This window comes from Limanda limanda, chromosome 2 (genome assembly GCF_963576545.1).
Source record: "Limanda limanda chromosome 2, fLimLim1.1, whole genome shotgun sequence".
Taxonomy (NCBI): domain Eukaryota; kingdom Metazoa; phylum Chordata; class Actinopteri; order Pleuronectiformes; family Pleuronectidae; genus Limanda; species Limanda limanda.
Window position 1 is genome coordinate 11,619,093 of NC_083637.1, and position 21,868 is coordinate 11,640,960.

Genomic DNA, 21,868 nt, shown 5'->3' on the forward strand with positions numbered 1-21,868 from the left:
GTCAGACCCCGACAGACCCTCACGGTATGACTAACAAACATGCAGGAACACACACACACACACACACACACACACACACACGAAATACCTCCTCCCTGTTGGCACTTACCTGCTCCTCTCTGGCTCCACCTCCTCTCTTTTCTCTCCCTCTCTCATCTGCTGCCACCGTAGAGCTGCCTGACCTGTCTTACTGCCTCGTTTGTCATCTCCAATCACTTGCTCTTTGAGCGCCTCTGACAGACGGGGGTATTAGCTGCCTCTGTCTGGTGTTGAGAGCTGGGCTTTCCTGCTGAATAGAGAAACTATGTATGAACGCCACAGGAAAACATGTAATGACACACACTGGCATACTCCCACAAACAGCTGCTCCACAGAGTGCGTGAGCGTGTGAGTGTGAGAGAGAGAGTGTGTGTGTGTCTGTGTGTGTGAGAGAGAGGTCATTTTCCTTTTGTGTGCTCCAGTCTCCTCCATTCTAATTCATTTTTGGAGTATTCAGAGCATTTACTTAAGTAAAGTATACCTAAAGTAGGAAAATACTCTATTGCAATTCAAAGTCATTGATTAAGTTGTTACAAGCAACACTTGTAATTCTACTTGAATTAAATAACTTCTTCTTATAATGGTTGTACAGGAAATATACAAACTAAACAGAAAGGAACCAGTTAAATGCTTGTTTAACAGGTTTGTTTAAAATATGTGAATATACTGATGCAAAAGTAGCATTTTACTCTTGTAGTTTGAGAAACATTAGATATTTTATACACTGTTGAGTAGTTTTATCTGTAACAATGCATGATATCTTCAGAACTCCTTATGCTTGTAAGTAAATGTTGATTTTCAATCAAAATGTATCTGTGCATGAAATCACAATACACGTTAACGTAAGACACTTTACATACTAAGATCAAAACCGTACAATATTATAGAGAACAACGAACAAACAATAGTGCAGAGAAAAACTCTGAAATGAATACAATGAAGTAAAAACATTTGTAGTAGAGAAGAAGTATAACATGTGAATTAAAGTACCAGAGGCTCCTCTTTTACAGTATTTTTTACAGTATAGTGAAGTTACTTTTCAGCCGTGGTAGGAACGGAAAGAGAGAAAAGAGAGAGAGAGAGAGAGAGAGAGAGAGAGAGAGAGAGAGAGAGAGAGAGAGAGAGAGAGAGAGAGAGAGAGAGAGAGAGAGAGAGAGAAGAGAGAGAGAGAGAGAGAGAGCGAGAATGTGTAGTGACGATTATTTGCTTTGTACATCTACTCAACATGTCAGTGGAAGATATTGCATTTTTTTATTTGATCATATCTGTAAAACTGAGCAGAGAAATATGTTACATAAAATAAAGTCAGTTTATAAATTTGAGGCCTTGATGTAGAAAAGTTTACAACAAAAATAGATTCAGTTTAACATACCAGTAAAATGCTAATTTCTACCTCTATGTAATCACATCATATTTTAGCACATCATAAAATACCTCAGTATAACATATACAGTGTTAATATATGACAGAGGTGGCTCTGTCGCGTAAGCAATTTTACTTTTAATACTAATGTGTATATTTTGCTAAGTACTTACTTAGGTACACACAAGTTTTTAATTGTTTTGTCATGGGTTATTTGTTATAGAACGATTCTTGCTGGTGAGAGACATGAATACTTCTGTAACCACTGGCGGTAATATGGCACTGAAATGTAAGAACCATTTCACGAGAGTAATCACTTTGTTTTGTTAGCTAGGACTAAAACTACTTTAAAACATAAACAAAACAAAGTGACCAAAATAAAACGGACGTCCAACTCATTGAAACCTCTAATACAACAACCCTGTAGTCGTCCCTCTTTCATGCAGATAATAATCTGATATTTTGAAGAGCCTGTTCATACAAAGGCTGGTAGATAAACACCTAAAGCAATAACATCCTTTCATTCATTTCATGGAAATCTGTTAGATGTTTTTTTTTCGTAAACCTGCTGACAAACAAACCATGAAGAATCACCTCAGCTTTATATTATCATTATTATTATTACAGGACTGTAATATGTAATATTACAGGACACCAGTTCAGCGAATCCCAGAATTTCTCATATTGGAAACCTTGACATATTGTAAAGATGTGTAGACACAGTTTTGTAAAACTAGCCACAGTGGCATTTGCTGTACAGTATCTTTTTACCACAGACAGTTGCTAGTAGAACCTGTTCTGATGCTCTGTGGGTGGTGGGAGGTACTGGAGGTGGATATGTATTGTTCCCTCTGCCTCGGTGAATATGTGGAACATTTCTGTAACCCGTGTGGCTGTCTTGCGGTCTGCTGTGGTTTGGGGTTGGCCAGAAAAAACAGAGGCAGCCTGCCATTCATGCATTAAGAGGCTGTGGCTGATTCAGGTGTCAGATATGATGGAGTGGCTCACCACCCTGCCAGTTTAAGCTTGCCACGGCTAGTTGAGCAGCTGACTCTTTACACGCTAACTAAGTGCGTCGGTGAGTCCGGCTCCTGCACACGGGACCGTGTGATTCAGGCGCTGCAAGGAAAACGTCATCGTAGCTTCAAATAACTGAAAAAGCGCCTTTATTTGAAAACACACACACAGTCGAAGCAGCGGGTTGACAACCAAGTAGCTGATTTAGTGTTTAAAGACAGTCGGTTGTTGACAAGAATCACGTGACTGTTAAAAACAACATGGCGGGTTGTCAGAAATGTTCAGCAGCCATGTAACAGTGACAGCGAGGGGCAGGATCCCCGGGTGGGGAGGGTCCTTAGAACAAGCCTCTCCGTCTCAGCGGCGCTGCGTCCGACAGGCCACCCACCAGGAGAGAGGGTCTGAGGAATGCTCTTTACTGAATTAGTTGTCTTGTGGTGTGTGTGTGTGTGTGTGTGTGTGTGTGTGTGTGTGTGTGTGTGGTGATTGTGTGTGGGCATGTGTCAGAAATACTATTGCATACACTACCTGGAAGAGAGGAATTGTGTGTGTGTGTGTGTGTGTGTGTGTGTGTGTGTTCTCCACGTGCACTGTGACCACCAGTGTTGTGGTTTTGAGTCACAGATGCTTATGACACAAGTTTTGTATTTTTCTTCTCACTGAACAATTGATTAACTGGTGGAAAATAATGCATTTTTATAAACAAATACATTAAGCAAGACCATAACAGGTTGATAGTAATAACAGGTATCAGTTAAGATCGACAGTAAAATCTTTTTCAGAGGGAATCTTTAACACTTATTAAAGATTCAAGGCAACTTTATTGTCCTTTTCTCTGTCAAAACTAATTTCAGCTGAAAATCCAGAAAATTGTCAATTTAATTTAAAGATAAACACTAAGAGGTCAAAGCCTTTTATTACTGAGAGACAGGGAAAAATTAAATGTGCTTAAATATTGATCCTTAATATTTGAAATTGAAAAAACCTATTAGAGTAGAACCGCAACATTTACGTCTTAATTGATAATCGTTCATGTTTTCTTAAAATCAATTAATATTGTCCATCAAGATATGTTATAATTTATTCAAATGGATTTCCTCAGATGTTTTGCTTTTTCTAAATAAAAAATATTCTGGTTACTCAGGTTTAATGATATAGAAATATTAAGATAAGTTTTAAATTTATAAAAACAAGAAAACGCAGAACCAGAGAATATGAAGTCCTTGGAATATGAAGTTTAATTAAAGTATTTGTTTAACTTCACAGTGGCTACATGCACATATTTATTAGCCGTGTAAGAAGTGTATGTATTTATTATTAAGGTAAAAGTAGCAATACTTTGTAAAAAATATTAAATCACAAGTAATCGCTTTGTGGAATACAAGTGATAACCCTTGAAAACACTTATTTAAAGTTCTTTTATCCACTTCTGTAATCCTTTTAGTTTCTTCTATCTAAAGAATGAAAACACCAAACGAATAAACAGACATGAATACCAGGGAAGTCCAGCAGCAGCCAAGAGGATGCGTTCTTTCTAGTATCGGCTTTACAGAGCGGCAGATCGAGTGTGACTGGCAGAATGCTGGCACCGGCTCATAAACAACATTCACCAGGAGACGCCCTGTATCCACAATATCCACCTGTACACATGACAGTACCAGTTACTGTAGCTTGTGGTCGACATAAGTGTTTGTGGACTGTTCTGCAGACTGGGACAACAAGGACCAGGTTGTGTCTATATTTGCTGTGATCAGCGGAGCGACAGGCCACAGGGTGTGTGACTGGGAGGCCGACATGCTTGGATGATATTCAAAGGCCTTGGCTGACTTAGGCTGCTGCGGGACGTTACAGCCATCACTCCCCCTATACTGGATCAATCGGAACCATGTCAACATTGTGTGTGTGCGCGTGTGTGTAGCGAGTGTGTGTGCAGCCGAGGGAGCGCAGGGGTTAAACTGTGAAGATGCACGAGGAGCTGAAGGGTGTAGCCAGATTGACTGGTGCTGAGAGGTAATGGCAAGGGACCAAAAGGTGTCACTACTGTTATACAGTTATAGAATAAACTGGCTTATCGTGAAATGGAACTTCTGTCATATCGTAGTGAGTTTGTGTTCTTTAAGACGATGTTGGCCTGCACTTTGCATGAGGACAGTTTGATGTGTTGAAAGTTGAGGATTTAAGAAGTTTGGCTCTTTGCATGAGTTTTTCCAGATAAAAACTTTTTTAAGCAGTCGGGTTGAAGTTCTGTTCATCTGAGGAATGTTGACACAGGTAGAAATGTGTGTGAATGTTTCTCTTTGAATTGGACTCTGTGCTAACAGGAGGTGGCTGAGTGTTGAGGAACACACACGTGTTTGTATCTTTGTGATGTGAATTGTCAACCTAACCAATATTTGCTGCAATAAATTTGTACTGATTTTAGGAGGAAAACTTGATTTATTACCTGTGCAGGGGAGGTTATGTTTACATTAGTGTTTTTCTGTGTGTAAAAGAAGAATTATGCAAAAACAACTCAACCAATTGTATTAAACTCAGTGGAAGGTGTAACATGGGCCAAGATAATCCTAATATAAAATATTTGCACATGAGTCTTCCCGGAACAATGAACTTCCATTTAAAACTCATGACTCACTCGAACAAAGAGAATTAAATTCTTATTAAGGCAAGGAGGAAATGTCTGTTCGTGCCAAGTTGGTATTTGAAAGAATCTTCTTGATACTATACAGAATTATATGCCATCTGATTAACGTGATTGGTCTGTGAACAAACATGCAGCCCGCTCTTAAACTTCTATAAAAAAACGTTCGGCATCAAAGCAGGTGAAGTTACCTGTGCAGTGTTTTTATTAGTAACACATTCATAAGAAGCCTTTTTATGCTGCATGTGCTTGAGGCTAAACTAAATTTAACTGATATACTGATGTGTGGTTACATGTTGCAGCATATTTTGTACAATCATCACATTTAGGATGTAAAAACTTTATTCACAAGTAGCTCTCGCAATGTCAAATAAAGTAGTAAAGTAAAAATAACAGATCATGTCCTCTCACCTGTCTAATCCAAGCAGTTGAGCACATTATCTTTTTGTTGTGTTTACTACAGTTTTAATGTGACTGGTCTGTGTAATTTATTATTTGTACAGCTTAAACAAAGTTTGCATTGTATATTGTGATATTTACACATGGAAATGTTATGAGCCTTTAAGATGCTTCAAGCTTCAGTCATGACTTTGTAATAGTGATAATAATGTTGTGCTAACAGGATTACTGAGATGTTTCAGTCGTGTTGGAGGTACACGAGAGATTCTCTTACCTGACCTACTTTTTCTGATTTGGATTCTAGCGAGACGACATGAAAGAATCCTGCAGGAAAATAAATAATTCATCTATCTTCCTCTATTTACTGAGCCGAGTCCCTGCTGAGCCTCCTCCGGTATGAAAAACAAGAGCCAGAGAAGTGCAGTGCAGTCAAATAGCAGGTTAGTTTATCTTCAGCTTCCATCTGAATTATTGTTTTTAAAAAATGTGTTTAGGTTTAAATCCTGGGGTTTGTGTGTTTGTATGAAAAGTCATCAGGGCAATAACCATTTCTCTGGATTTATTTGAATAAATTACATTGACTTATCACTTTTTTTTTCTTTACATCAAGCATACAGTCTTAAAATCCAGTGCAAGAATAAAATTAAATAAAAACAGAAAACAAAAAAAACAATCCAAAGACAATCATGTGCAGCACAGAGAATCCCTCCTCTCACTTTCGCTTCTGGATAATATACTGTATATATACATCTATCCTGTATGTGTATACTTTTGTCACAGTTACAAAAATAAGATACGTTACTGTAGATGCGCGACTATACACACAAGGTGAAAACAAAACACAAAAGCTGTACAGTCCTCATTGAGGGCAAAGATACACACGATTGTTAAAAAACAGTGAAAGAGAAAAAAAAGGAAGGAATCGGATCACCTTTAAAAAATAAAATCAAATAAATACATGACCTTTTCAAACTCTACCGTGATTCTTCCCCAGTCAAAGTTTACTGCCTGCAAAACTTGTGCTTCCTTAAAAAAAACAACATAACAACACTTAATATGGGTAATCTGTCGAGTTTGCATCATTACTGTAATTCTACTGAATATAATGAATTGGTCCTTTGATTAAAGAGACATCCATGTTTGTTTTTAATGTTGAGCACTGTCAGAGACAGTATATGTTAGACACCTCGGCGTTGGAGGTCCTCTGCAGCCCCGTCCCTGTGCGTTACACGTACAGTGTGCAAACCCAATTACACGTCCCTCCCCCAAAACACGCACATTACTACAAGATGGGTGAAAAACTAGTGTTATTGCTGCACCTATTCTTTAGCAGGAGGGTAAATACGTTGTTGACATTGCAGAGAGTAAAGCCTCGGGGAGAACGTGGTGCACCGCGGCACTTGACTAAACGTGTAATAACTGAGACCTGGTTGGATTTCTACATTATCAGTACATCCGTTAAAGACGGGAAACAAATCCCACACAATACTGCATACGAGCAAATAGCTGGTTAAGGGGAAATTATACATCATGTGGGATATTGGACATTTTTTACTGAGGCCTGACATGACATGGGAAAAGGAAACCAGCAGCTTTTTGTCAATATCATCATTAAGAAAAAGGGTGTTTTTTTAAGGTGTCAGTTGCATCATCTCAAAGAATAAAACATCTCCATCCAAACCAATAGAAGTCATTCCTGGTTACGTTCTGCTGTGTGTGCGCTCCTCTGTCCTCGTTAGAAAGTATTTCAAACAGTATCGTTGTTGGCTACGTCTAGTTTCTTTTCTCAATCGGTTGCTTCTAGACAGCTAAACTACAAGAATACTAATCGGACTATTAGGAATGCAGCGAAAAAGAGCTTCACCCTCAGCCGCAGAGAAAACAGTTGCCCCCAGCGAGCAGTTAAATCCTATAAGTTATTATATCACAACACATCGACCATTTGTCACACGAGTTTCTCATAAAATACACATTGGAGCCTCGGAACGGACTGCACCGGAGTTTTCTTACATCACTTCAGACAGTTTAAACTTCACAACTTTTGTGTTTTTCGCAAATCATGTCAACACTTCACTAACAACTGGCTCAGATATGTAATGTCACAGACTCAAGAATACAGTTTCACCCCCCCCTCCACCCCCCCGATGATAGAAATACCAAAGAGCTAGAGATTGCTTCACCGTTTTGCATCGAGCTATTTTTACCGACACGCCGCAGTTAAGAGTTGAATCAGGTGTCTGCAGGTAACTTTGGTATCTAAATCACATAACGATGGGTCATGCGTACATGTTAAAAAAATACTATGAGTAATCTTGGTTGTAAGTTACCGATTCAGTCTAAAACACTGTTGAGTTAAAAATGCGAGAGTTTTTAGAGCATGACAGGGATGCGGTTTCTCCGGAGACGGCCAAGACAAACAGAGGAACATTCCAAAACGAAAAAAAAAAAACGAAAAATCAGCTCAACTTAACTTTTTTTTCTTTTTAAATATAAGATTAAACGTTAAACACTTCGAAACCATGCTGTGACCTAGAGTCTCTAACAAACATGAAGCACGTAGACCGGTTATTTTAGGTGAGAAAAAACATTTCTATCTACTGTAATGGTTTCCACATAATATAGTGAATGAGAGTAAATGTGAATTTGCTAAGGTGTTCTGATAAACTCATGACGGACTGACAGCCAAATGAAACCGAGACAAAAGCCAGGACAGAGATGGGGAAGGTGACTACGGAAGCCTGAAGGTGCCTCCTGGGATAAGGGGAAGCAACCACAATCAATCTCTCCTCAATACGTGTTTACGCTCATTAACTTCTGGTGCATACTTGTTTTTCATCTGTTGTCAATCTTGTTCATATCTTTATTGTGTTGCTGCTGTTTTGACTCCTTTAACGTGGAGCACAGGTGGTAAGTAAGGAATGTTTAGGAGAAGGTTACTGGGAATACCGGGGGAAGGAACTGGAGGCCGGGATTTTTTGTTTTGTCACCGCTGGAGACAAAGCTGCGAGTCGGGACGTCCTAGTGCGGCAGCGGCACCAGGATATCCACGTAGTTGATGGGGAAGAAGCCGGAGTTGCCGTGCAGCATCCCCTCGTACCAGTTGTCATCGATCTTATTGGTCAGGGTGATGATGTCGCCCTCCTTGAAGCCTAGCTCACCCTCGTTCTCGGGGTCAAAGTCGTACAGGGCGCGACAGCAGGGCTGGTCCAGTGGGGCTGGAGAGAAGGGGGGAGGATCGAAGAGAGAAAAGAGAGGCAGCGTTAGACGAGAGGCTGGAGGTGGAGGAACGACACTGCATGCAAATAGAGAAGGCGTAATGATCACAAGACAAGCTCGGGAAAGGCTCACCTGGAGACCTGGCTGAAAGGGGCAAAGAACAGGAGGGAGCAGGGAGGAGGGGAGGAAGCAGAAGAGAGACAAAACACATAATCATCAGTTTCTGCAAAGTTACAACTAGTAAGCAACAGTGGATTCAGATGGGGTTTAAAGGAATAGTTCAATATTTGGGGAAACACACACAAATTATCCCTGGGTCTCATCTTTGTTAAGTCCTGATGAGTCTTTTCTCTTGTAAAACTAAAATACACACTTGCTGTAGCGCTGGAGTTGGACTCCAAGATACTTTTGTATGTTAAGATCGTCACTTTGTTAGACATGCATTTTAATAATCTGTACATATTACACAATCCCTACCACCTTTAGTATTTGTTTATCTTCTTCTAGTATTTTTTATTTGCTTCTAGTATTTTTTATTTGCTTCTAGTATTTTGTATTTACTTTTAGTATTGTTTTATGTTTTATATTTTATTATTATTATTATTTTTTTTACATTTTCTTTATTTATAATTGCACCAACACCCCACAGCAAATTCCTTGTATCTGTAAACCTGCTTGGCGATAAAACCTGATTCAGATTCTCTGCTTTACAGATAAAAACAACATCATTCCTCATCCTCTCTATCATGTCTACATTTGTGTTAGGCTTCATCTCCTCCAGCAGAGCAGCTGTGGTCTAAGTCTCAGAGGTGATGATGATTAAATAAGTCATACTTGTCTTTTTGCCTGATGAGCATTGATCATTGGGCTCTAATCAGGCTGATATTGTGTAGTTTGATCCCCAGCTTGAAACAGAAAAGCTCATCTTTGTGTTGCCTCTTTGTCTTTGAGCTTGGAATCGGTTGGTTATTGTCCCGTGAGACGACTGGGGGAAGAAATTACCACTACAACCTCTGAGTACCAGTTGGTGTTGTTTCTGCTTTCCAACCTCAGGGGGCAGCAATGAGTCAATATGGCTTAGGGCACTACTATAAGGCAAAGAAGATGCAGCTCAGGAAAAGTGGGGGGTCAGAAATGTGAGATTTATGTTTTATGTGACGTGTCTTCCAACTGTATTAATACGTTTACAAAAGAAAAGACTTTGGACCTTCTGGCTTTGTCCAAAGCAGAAAACAGCAGTTCTACAGATACCTGATTTATTTCAAGGTTATAGGTTGTTTGTGTATTTAAATTTGTTTATATTTAAACTATTCCTTGAACAATAAAAGAAGTGGAGAAATTATTTTTTTCTTTTTAAGGACGGCACAAGAGAAGGGGTTAGACAGAAGCAGCGCTGCAGATGAGCTGCACTGCAAACAAACAAAAAATGCAAACAAAACAGGACATCCACGAAAAGTTCAATTTGAAAAAAGAGAGATCGATTTTTCATCTCCTCCCAAGTCACTTTTTTCTCACCTGGAGATCGTGCTGCAAAGGAAGAAGTAGAAAAACAGCGGTGAACAAGAGAACTTTTTAGCGATCGCATTTTGAGAAGGATAAATGACGGAATGATGGATGAGTACAGTGAAGATGTCGATGAAAAATGAAAACACAAGTCCCACAACAAATTGAAAAGAGGCGGAGCGGCGGACGGAAAAAGAAAAAGGAGGATACGACAGATCGGGAGAAGGAAGCAGAAATAGCAAATGCTCGTCCTCTCGTTTGTTTTTCATTGTCACTGTCAGTCAGAGATTGTTTGAGCGGACGACACTTGTGTTTTCTGCAGTTTGTGTCTTATTTGTTTCCGGGATTCCCTTATAACAAAAAGACAGAAATAAAGATGGGTGAATAAAATGACAGGGAGGTGAAGTGATGGAGAAAAAACTGCTCAACAAGATCTCTCCGGGCTTCACTTTTGTCTCACCCGGAGACCTTGCTGCAAAGAGGGGGAGAGAAAACAACACGGGGGAGGGAGGGAGGACGGCAAACAGCAGACGTTGTTGTGGGTTTAGAGTGGAAATGATGAGGGGGATAAATGAAGTGATGATCGTAGAGGACACAGAAATTTGACCTGGCTCACCTGGAGACCTCGCCCCTGTAAACATGTGACAAAGACAAATCATAAGAGGAAAGAGGAGAGAAGTACACAGATGTTTTTATTTGTTCTGGATTGATCGATATATTCTGTTCAGTGCAGGTAAAAACTTAAATGTTGGGAAAAGATCTGGAAAAAAGAGATAAATTAGCAAACACAACAAACGCACCATGAATTCTCAAACAACTTGTTATACTGTATATATCAAATCATGAAAGCACCATGCTCTTATTTTGACAGGTTATTGTCAGATTTTTTTTATTAATTTCTACACTTGTATATTTGTCATTGTGCACAAGTGGATTTTTGGGGACTGATTGAAATACTGATAAGTTTTCATATCTCCAAACATAAACACAGATACTGATCTGGTCTGTGAGAGAATAATATCTGCCGATATTATTGGTGTAAGAAAACTACGTCTCCTGTTCAGCTCCTCCTTGTAAAATGATTTCATCAATTTAGCCGTTTGGTGTCAATACAAACAGATGAATTAGATCATGTTTCACAATGAAACACTTCTCGTAGTTAAGTGAACTCAATCTGTTTACTTCTTCAAGAGGGTTTTTATTGTGAAACCTCTGCAGTAAAAAGATTAAGGACAGAACAAGTGTGAGTATGCTCCTCTGATTAAATGTGTTATATGGATATATGTACACACACACAAGATTTACTCATTGATCAGATTTGTCTTCTATTTGAGAATTTATGGTAGAAATGAAAAAAAACACAAGAGGATTATTAAAGGAAAGAAAAACATTAAGTAACAGAAACCAGTCCAGAAACTTCAAGAAAATACAACCACACATTTGTCTGTTCTGTTTTCACCTCACGTGAAACAGAAACTCGTCTTCACCCCAGTGAGAGACGACGGCGTGTGTTCATAGAACCAGGATTAGTTTCTGCACATGAGCGCTGAGGTTTCTCTCGGGGTCTCACCTGGAGATCGAGCACTGTGGATGCCTCCATTGTGGTTCTCACTGATGGAGGAGAAGTCCAGAGACGTGCGGGGTTTGGGCAGGTACTCCTTCCTGGGCTTGACGGTGGTGTCCCTTATCCTGCAGAGTGGAAAACCCAGAATTACCCAAAAGCAGAGATCAACATTATCAGATTCTGTTCCATTGGTAGTAGCTGATAAATATTAAATATTTATATTTATATTATCTATTGTAGTCAAATACTTATATTTATACCTCTACTATATATCATATCATATTATATCATACTCTCTGTATATTCTTTGTATATATAAGTCTATAAAAACATATTTATACATGTGTACATGTTATTATTATTATAATATTTACTATTATTATTATATATACTGTTGCTGCCATTATTACTATATACTGCTATTATATTGGTATAATTACTATCATATATAAATATATATTATGTTATATTATATACTATATATACTGTACTATTTTTATATACTGTCTAACAATAACATTACCATCATATCATCAGTACTATTACCATCATCTTGCCACTGCACCTTATCTACCTATTTATCTTGTGTTTCTGTTTTTATTCATTCTACCTCAATATTTTTTATTTTATTCTATTGTATTGTATTTTATTGTATTCAAATATACCGGCTGCTAAGATGACTTAATTTCCCTTCGGGGATAAATAAAGTAATCTATCTATCTATCTATCTATCTATCTATCTATCTATCTATCTATCTATCTATCTATCTATCTATCTATCTATCTATCTATCTATCTATCTATCTATCTATCTATCTATCTATCTATCTATCTATCTATCTATCTATCTATCTATCTATCTATCTATCTATCTATCTATCTATCTATCTATCTATCTATCTATCTATCTATCTATCTATCTATCTATCTATCTATCTATCTATCTATCTATCTATCTATCTATCTATCTATCTATCTATCTATCTATCTATCTATCTATCTATCTATCTATCTATCTATCTATCTATCTATCTATCTATCTATCTATCTATCTATCTATCTATCTATCTATCTATCTATCTATCTATCTATCTATCTATCTATCTATCTATCTATCTATCTATCTATCTATCTATCTATCTATCTATCTATCTATCTATCTATCTATCTATCTATCTATCTATCTATCTATCTATCTATCTATCTATCTATCTATCTATCTATCTATCTATCTATCTATCTATCTATCTATCTATCTATCTATCTATCTATCTATCTATCTATCTATCTATCTATCTATCTTAAATCACACATGTTAGTACATCCGCCTGCTAAAAGAAAAAGTACTGACCGTTCATCAATCTTGCTGGAGAGCTGTGTGAGGATCTCAGTAGCGCGGCTGTGATACTCCACCTGAGCATGGACCAGTGCAGAGAGCTGGCTCACCTGCTCAATCTGTTGTGCACACAGAGGAAACACATGAGGCGTTACACACAAACACCACAGACTGATGCTCTCTATCAAAAACACTATGCATCAATAATGAACTTGTTAATTGTTTAAAGTATGAGGTTCAGTGGGTAGGATTCATGGCTTCTAGTGATGAGTGTGTAAATTGACTGAATTGAATCAAGCTGCATCCTCCACACTGGACAAACAATCTATGGTGGCCTACAGGTACCATAAAAAAGGCAAAAGGTCTTCTTAAAAGTCAGTGTTTGATTTTTCCTTTCTGGACTACTGTAGAACCATGGCAGTGCAACATGGCGGACTCTGTGGAAGAGGACCTGCTCCTATCAGAGACATAAATGGCTCATTCTAAGGTAACAACATTATGATGATTATACACAACTGAAAACATATTATGGAAATTGTAATCCTATTCCACAGATAGAGACACTGAATCCTAGACACTGGAGCTTTAAGCAATCATTCTAATGACTCTAAATCTAGATTCCTTTAGCTGTAAGGTGACATCTGGTTGAATGAGGATCACAGCAGTGATACCATGATGGCTGGTAGGACATTTATACATAATCAAAAGTGTTTCAAGGGACTTTGGGAAATCCAGACAAAAAGGGTCCTTACGTCGATCATAGAAGTTAACAGGGTTCTCACAACATTGCTGCAGTGGGATCGAACGAAAACAGACATTCTAGAAGCCCTCCCCAACCCCTTGAGTAGAATTGACTGGTTTGCTGTAGCTGATGTTATAGAAAACCTTTGGTCTCTAGTATGTAAAGGAGTCATGTCCCCAATTCATTCCAATGGTTTAAGGTTCTCAAGGGGGGAATGGAAATGGACGTAGCAGTTGGAAACCATAGCAATGTAAGACAGGGGTTGTTAGAAAACCTAGGGTATGTTGGGAAAGCAGTATTGTCCCTGTGTGATACAGATATTACAACTCGGAGCACTCCTGATACTTACATCGCTCTCCAGCAGGTTGAACATGCTCTGCTCAGCGATCTCCTTGGAGTCGTCGAACTTCTCCAGCGCTTGTTTGAGCTCGTCGTCGTTCACCTTGCCGCCCTGGCGCTTCTTCTTGTAGTCAAAGTCCAGGCGACGACCCTCCATCTTCTTCAGGTGATGCTGTGTAACGAGATCAGAGCGTTAATCTGAATCTTTAACCTGGAGACGACTTGGATGCCCCCCCCCCCCCGTTGTGTGTGTAAGTACCGTTATCTCCTTGAGGTCTTTTTCGTGGAGGTTCTGCATCGGATCAATGAAGTTCTGCTTGACCTCCATGTCCAGAGCGTCCTTCACCTCTCCCAGCTCACGCATGGCTTCCCCAGCGTCAATCAGAGCTTGTCCTGTAAAAAAAGGAACACATTTAAACACTCTTAAAAGCACATGTGTTACATAAAATTATATGTCAGTATATGGTGTAGAAGGGGGTTTAATTCCAGTAAGACTATCTCATTAGAATCTGAAGCTTTAACGCCTTCATTTGTGAATTTGAAAGCAAACTTCAGGCGTCCGTCTCGTCTGGAAAATAAACTCATGTATTTTTCATGATATTGTCACTGCGCCCTTGAGGGAATAAAATGATTTAAATAAAATAAACCTTGTTTTTTTCCTGTTTGTCTGTGAGAAGCTTGAATGTGCTGCAGCTCACCAAAGTTCGAATCCTCCCCGAGCTCCCGGCCGAACCTCTGCATGGACTCTCCCAAGATGGCCTCGGTCTGCGTGTAGCCCGGCCCCTTCTCCTGGCCGCGCATGCGGGACATGGAGTTCATCATGCTCATCTTGGCTCTCGTGGCTGCAGAGACACGGCAGTAATGAAAATAAACACCTCTGGGCGTGTCTTGAATTCATGGTCAGATGGAACAAGGCCCAAGGATCCAGAGTAAACCACATGAAAGTGTTTGGCTGTAATTCGTTAGGTTATTTCATATAAACAGAGCTGGAGTCTCATTGTTTCACAGCAGTTCGCACAGCGATTAAATGGCCAATAATATTCACTTTGACTATTCAGTATAAACTGTTATTAGAGTGAGGCCAACATAATTAAGGGTTACAAATACCATGACCAAAATAAAAGCCCAAAAGGTCAGACAGACCTTCAATATATGGCAATTATATTATATAATTTAAAACAAAAATGCAGTTATAGAATTATTTAATGGTTTTGTGCTTTTTGTTTTTTAATGTGTGTGTTGAGATGAAGGGCTGGGTGATGTGGAAGAAACCATTATTCTGATATCAGTATATATCACAGATATGGAGAAACTATACAGGATAAATCTTGTTAAATAATTTAGACTTGAAAATATATAATCATGCTGGTATTATTGATTTATTGACAGGACCTAATGAGTAGAGGTGTACGTCTGTACAATAAGTGTGTGTTTATATATATGATATGCCCGTGTTTTTGATATTAATATGTTGCTGGGCTACTCGGGATTAAATGAAACTAAACCATCAGATTCACAGATAATGCACAGCCGGGTCATGTCACCTGGGTTCGGCTGCAGATACTCAGTGGTCTTGGTTATGATGTCCAGCACGGCCCGAGCGGTGGTGTCCATCTTCTGTTAACCACCAAGTGACCCCACACGAGGACGGAGACAGAAACACAAGGTACAGAGACAACAGTTCAGAAAATGACGATGCAGAGCCGAGAGCCAGTATCACTTCTGTGTTCTTTCAGTTGATGACACACTAACTCCGACATTAGAATATAAAATTATATCACTTACAATTAATATAGAAAAACAAGGGGGCAGGTGTAAACAATGTGTTAGCACTTCTCTGAATAGGTTCAATAATGCAGGATAACACTGACAGATCTTTGTAATGTTTGGTCTTCTATTATCTTACCAGCAATTTAAAGTCTGGGTTGGTAATGTTTTATTCTCCTGTACAACTTTGGTTGATTGATTCATTAGATTTGTCTAGAAATCAATTTTGTAATAATCTTCTGAACAAGATAACAGGAAGTTGAATAGAAACTCAGTCTTGCCTTCTCCATATCGGTGAAGTCCAGATCGAGCTTCGTTCCTTCTGCTCCTCCAACTTTTTCGCTCACTTTCTGTAAAGCAAAAAGAATGAAAGCATAAGATTTGATATAACATATAAATAAGATCAATAATAAGTTGATCAGATTCATCAGGACACTTTTGCAATGCAGTATAAAATGTTGCAAATTGCAGATGTCAAATCCAATTTATCAGATTTGAACTGAAGTTCACATTGACATGAAAAATAAACAAACACCCTCAGGCCCAGCGTGTGGATGATGGGTGAAGGTTGCTCATTGACACTGCACACAAACAAGAAATGACAGATTAATTCAGTGTGAAGGATTTAGTGACATCTATTGGTGAAGTGGCAGATTGCAACCATCTCAATACCCCTCTTTTTCCAATTGTAGGAAAACTTAAATCGGCAAATGGGAAAAAGTGAAAGGCTCTCTGTAAAGCCAGTGTTTGGTGCAACATGGGAGGAGCTTCAGATAAAGACACAAGGTCATTCTAAGGTAACAGAAATACAAGGATTCCTAGTATCACTAATCACTTGTAAGATTCTTGTCTCATATATATTTGAAAATAATAATTAATAATAATAAAATGTGTAAATTAGCCTCGTTAGGATGTGGAGTGTGAACCAGTCTGTGTCTCATCAGGTCACAGCCTCTACATTTCAATTAAGATAACGTCAAACAACAAACACATAAATCTCAGTTTGACCCTGAGCTTCACGTGAGGAGATTTAATTTAACCGACGATCACATCAACAGCAGTTTGAACCTCACGTGTCACCAGTGCTCTCAGATCACTGGTGACACGTGATTTTACTTTTCAGATGTGTGTGCTATTTCAGAGGACTGATTTCACGAGAAAACAAACACAGAGAAATCCACATAATTTAGTCGTTCACCCCAAACAGATTTTTCTGGTAACCTACTCAAGCTGAGATTTTTCATTCCTGCTGGAGACAGATGCAGCAGCAGCACACAGACACACATATCTCCTCTCATCTGACGTTCCTTCACTCTCTCTGATAATATTTCCGTCTCTGCCAGCATCCAGCTCTGGTCTGTGATGTAACCAGCGGCCTTGAGGGGCCGGAGATCTGCCGACACGAGGCCAGACAGCCCTCAGAGAAAGGACTGAGGGAGGGGGGGAAACGCTTTCAGGAGACGTCACAGTGCCGTGACGAAACAAACCATCAAAAGCCAAGGTCAGCGGATGATGTCTTTCCTCGAGTGGAGAACGAGCACAATCACACCGCACATGTACGTCCCGGACAGGATGAGTCAGTTTTACTTTACGGTCACACTTCAAGAATAAATGATCTTCGAGCTCAGCAGTTTTTTCTCTCACAATTAAAGATCCTATAGAGTGGGAAGTGCTCTGAGAAGATGAGATGTATTTTTCCAGGGTCGGGACACAGAGGGCTGATTTATGACAGACAGCAGGGGAGACTAAGCCTGTGACAGAGGTTTATGCAGCGTAAGACTTTCTGAGGACCGCTGCTCTATGAGTCATCTTAGCAAAGTCTCCTCTGATCCCACTTGGGAAAACGGCTCAATATTCTGACAGCAGAGCAGAGCAGAACACACACACACACACACACACTTCCCATCGTCAGTTTCACCTACACATCTCGACCAAGTCTTCGAATCCTCCCTGAGCTGGTTGCCATGGAGACAGGAGTCTGCCCGTGCCAGGTTACATCTACTACGCCTATAGCTTCCTGTCATTTACAGATCAAATCAATCCACTCCAATATTATTTGTCTTGGGCCAAAGTGCTACAGCAGCTGCAGAACAGTTACATTGTACAGAAAACAACAACAACAACAACAGTACACAAGGACCTATCACGTAAGACCAGAAATAATAATGCAGAATAAAAGTGAGTTTATATATTTAATATTTCACCTGCCCTAAAACCACTTCAAATGATAAAACACTAAAAGGATATAGTAAGAGGAAAATGAGAACCTGGCATTACATTTAAAAACCAAAGTGTAGCATTTGCCAGACAAGGTGGGAAGGTTATTTAAATACATGACCAATCAACACGTCTCCTGATAAGCAGTGTGATGGACGCTGGGATGAATGAGAGCTTGAGGTGTGACGGGTCATTCAGGATCCTGTCCACCAGTCTGACCACAGAACCTTCCTACAAAGTCTGAAGGGAAGGATAGCCCTTTTTTACCATGCTCTCAATTATAGATTTTATCTGCACTGTGAGAGTACACCCAGCCATGCGGCCATTCCATATCTAATTATGCTTCGTAGCAAATATCCACATGACGTCGGTGCTCACAACTCACGACCGCCGCTCGGGAGGCGCTGAGGATCTGAGCTGATAAGAGGAAGTCGCTGACGGCAGGACAAACTGCAGAACCTGGTGAACACGTGTGTGTCCGTCTAACACGTGTGGAGCCAACACGAGCGATGCACATACAGTGACACTTCTGCTGTTCATCCGAGCCGTGTAATCACATACTGTTAGACTGCACACCTGGGTCACAATATGAATGCAGTCACATGTAACCGCTGCCTGGTTTCAGATGAGAACATAATGTGAAAGCACAAGACAGATGGTCTCTTTTTAGACTAAACTGTATTTAGATAAAAAAACAAGGCTAATGCCATTCCTGCCAGTTTTTTTGCTAGGAAACTAAATAATAATTAATGAGGCATAACGACGATGATGTAAGTAAAGAAACAGTCACTATTTTGGTGCAACTGGAGGATATTAGAAATTATTCTCCTACACAGAGAATTGGTCTGATGTTCTCTCCCAAGGTGATGATTCATGCTCACACCAGGTTTATCAGTAACATCTCTGAGATCACAGAGATTTATAAAAAGGGAAGCGTTTCTTCTCAAGCAGGGTTTTATACATTTTTGAGGACGAGAGCAGGTTTAATTGGTTTCGTTAACTCGGGTGTTTGATTTATAATTAAAAAGGTGTCGATGCTAATAAACAAGTTCCCTGTGTATCACAGCATGGGCCTGCAGGATTTAGAGGCAACAAATGTGAAAATGATAATATGTATATATAATAGTATATTTACTCTATAATGTGTACAATCTAGGAATGCAACTTCTATGAAATAGTAAAATTGTGAAAAATGTTCCAAAAAATATTTTGATCAAAGCTTTTATTTTATTCGAACAACAATGCAAATCCGAAGATTAATCGTAGAACCAAAATGCAACAAATCCTCTTCATACAGGAATTTTCACCTTCAACAAGGTTTTCTTTTTCAACTATGTGAAATATTGTTTAAGAATTTCAGTCGTTTTGCACATGATCAGGAAATGCAGTCCCAATACTTGCTCAAGCAGCAATATGAGGTCAAATCCAATTTTTCTGTGGAGCTACACCACATCACATTTCACACAGCTGTACTGAGCAGGAAACATCTGCAACAACGCCTATTTTCCCACCACGAGCAATAACCCACAGCACAAGTTAAAATCATAAAAAATGGAGGAACAAGGTAATAAAAACAGAAACACAGACGCATCGTGTGTTGATACAGAGTCGGTGAGAACAGCAGGAACTGATTTACAAACCTGATTGACGAGAAAACAAGCAGTAATTTGAGTTGTGAGGATTCATTTTTTATATTGAGCTGAGCTCGATTCAGACGGCTTCAACTCACTCAGTGTTTACTGCTCTAATATCAAGTGTATCTTATTTGTGTGTGTGTGTGCAAATGTCTGTGTGTAGAGATGGAGAGGAGCTGGGGAGTTGGGGAAGGAGTCAGTCATTTATCGAGCTAAATGGATAAAAATCAACTGAGTCGGGCAGCGCCTGTGGGTTCCTGCATGCTGCTCAGGAAGCTGAGTGAATAGGAATGAGCTGCTGGTGGCTGTGGAGTGAGTGGACCAGAGCTGCTGCACACGCTGCTGCCAACGTGTGTTCAACCCCCCAGACACTGGCATGTGGAGGGGAAAGACAGAGAGAGTGTTGTGTCGGAGAACCTGAAATTTACTGCAGTGACGGAGGGGGATGCACTAACATAGATGAACATGGCTGGAGACGCTAGAGGACTAGAGAGCTTGTCACAGTCGATAACCTCGGCCCTGATGATTGATCTTTTGCCCCCGAAGATTTACTATATGTGACCAAGCCGCCAATTTCTCCTAGTGGCCAGGAAACCAGAGATCTACAACCCTCCTGGGGGAACCAGCGATGTCACTGAGCTTTTACTCATGATCTTCTTTGTCCCACTAATCTGTGTCTCACTCAACAACCCATCTCTCTTCTCCTCCTCCTCCACCCATCACTCTCTCCTCTCCATCCTCCCCTCCCCTGCCGGGGAAGGACGTGACAAGGTGAACTGAGCAGCGGCGGGCGGCGGCCGTGTGAAGTGAACTGTACACGGACGCAGTGGCGTGGCTGATATGTAACATGTGACGTCACACGCTAAGCACACGCACGTGTGGTAGTGGAGGCTGTCGTGCACGGCGCTGGTGAATATAAAAGGGAGGATGCAGCTGATTCATGACGCCTCCAGACACAGAGGCAGTGAAGGGATAAGGTTTCACTGCAGAGCTCGGGCTGAGTTATTCCCATCCCACTGCAGCCACTGGATTCTAGTTCACGTCTGTGTGATATGAAAAGTCCAACAAACGTTTGATGCCTGATATGATTTCTCTGGGAAAGGTACAATTAGATGGTGTTATCATATCTACTCGTCCTTCTTCACGGAACAATCCAGAGTAAATATGGAAATATTTAAAGGTTCAGTATTTAAGATTTAGTGACATCTAGTGGTGAAGTTGGATGTATTTCTACCAAAAGATCCATTTCACCTAAATCTTACAAACTGGACCTTTAAACTGCTGGATACAAAATGTCTGATTTCATAACAATCCATCTCAGAGTTGCAAAAACAACAAATATCACCCTGAGTATGGAGCTAAAGTAAAAGTCAGCAGAGAACTGAAGTCAGTGCTCTCTCTCCTCTGGATCCCTTGAATGTCAAAATGTTATCTTTCCACTAGCTGGATTTTTTCGGTCTGAATCCTGGTGCTGGACCAACCACCACCTGGGAGCCATGCCGCCGGCGGGACTAAAAAAAGAACCAAACGAGAACCTTGGGGTCTGGCTCAGATAAGGCTGCAGATCTCTCTCCTCACTCTCCATTTTTCTCCAACTGGCAGCCGCAAAAGACCAAATCAGACCAGATTAAATATGCTAAATGTGGAGGCGAGAATAGCCCAGAGACGTCGCCAAGGGCAGCAGGGCATCGCTGTTCCCTCCCTGCACCGAAAAACTCTTGCATCATCACCGGGGACGGGCCGCAGGATGACCTGACGTGCTCTCAGCGTGGATCTTTATTTCAGATTACATCAGGGTTCACGGGGAGATGAAAAACAAGATGTAGAAGGTGGAAATCAGCACGAGGTTAAACGCAGTGTGCTCACTGGTGAGAGGGAATCCTGCAGTCACGACCTCAAACCGGCCAAACTCATGCATTTTAATACCGCGGGAAAATGATTTATGCAGCATTTAAGCAAAACCAAATTGTGTCAGAAGCCAAATCAACTAAAATAATAGCAGAGGTTAGACCTGATTAGACTGTTGTATATTTAATCAGCTGCAGTCGACAGTGTTGCTGTTCTAAAATGAGACCTGCCCACACACAGATTAATG

The 21,868-nt window shown here is 40.1% G+C and overlaps 1 protein-coding gene across 2 annotated transcripts; it reads right to left on the reverse strand.

Annotated features, from left to right (window-relative positions):
- Positions 1-8,473: 8,473 nt before the first annotated feature.
- sh3gl2a (SH3 domain containing GRB2 like 2a, endophilin A1) lies at positions 8,474-20,861 on the reverse strand. Of its 2 annotated transcripts, XM_061092881.1 has the most exons (13): positions 20,840-20,861; positions 16,204-16,268; positions 15,700-15,772; positions 14,854-14,997; positions 14,415-14,548; positions 14,166-14,327; positions 13,090-13,193; positions 11,745-11,863; positions 10,791-10,805; positions 10,635-10,646; positions 10,187-10,198; positions 8,804-8,815; positions 8,474-8,670 (listed from the first exon to the last, which is right to left on the reverse strand). In XM_061092881.1, exons 2-13 carry the CDS (start codon positions 16,210-16,212, stop codon positions 8,474-8,476), a joined length of 993 nt encoding a protein of 330 aa, XP_060948864.1. In that variant the 5' UTR covers positions 16,213-16,268; positions 20,840-20,861. The 2 variants fall into 2 exon arrangements, with proteins under 2 accessions (XP_060948864.1, XP_060948856.1); XM_061092873.1 differs by lacking the exons at positions 8,804-8,815; positions 10,187-10,198; positions 10,635-10,646; positions 10,791-10,805 and having other exon boundaries at positions 8,474-8,727.
- Positions 20,862-21,868: the final 1,007 nt, after the last annotated feature.

Bases quoted from the DNA above. Each gene is read 5' to 3' on its own strand.
- sh3gl2a (XM_061092873.1), bottom strand. The intron at 11,864-13,089 runs GTCAGTACTTTT...TCCACTCTGCAG, and splicing joins TCCAGCAAGATTGATGAACG to GATAAGGGACACCACCGTCA. The intron at 8,728-11,744 runs GTGAGACCCCGA...CTCCACCTCCAG, and splicing joins CCACAGTGCTCGATCTCCAG to CCTCTCGTCTAACGCTGCCT.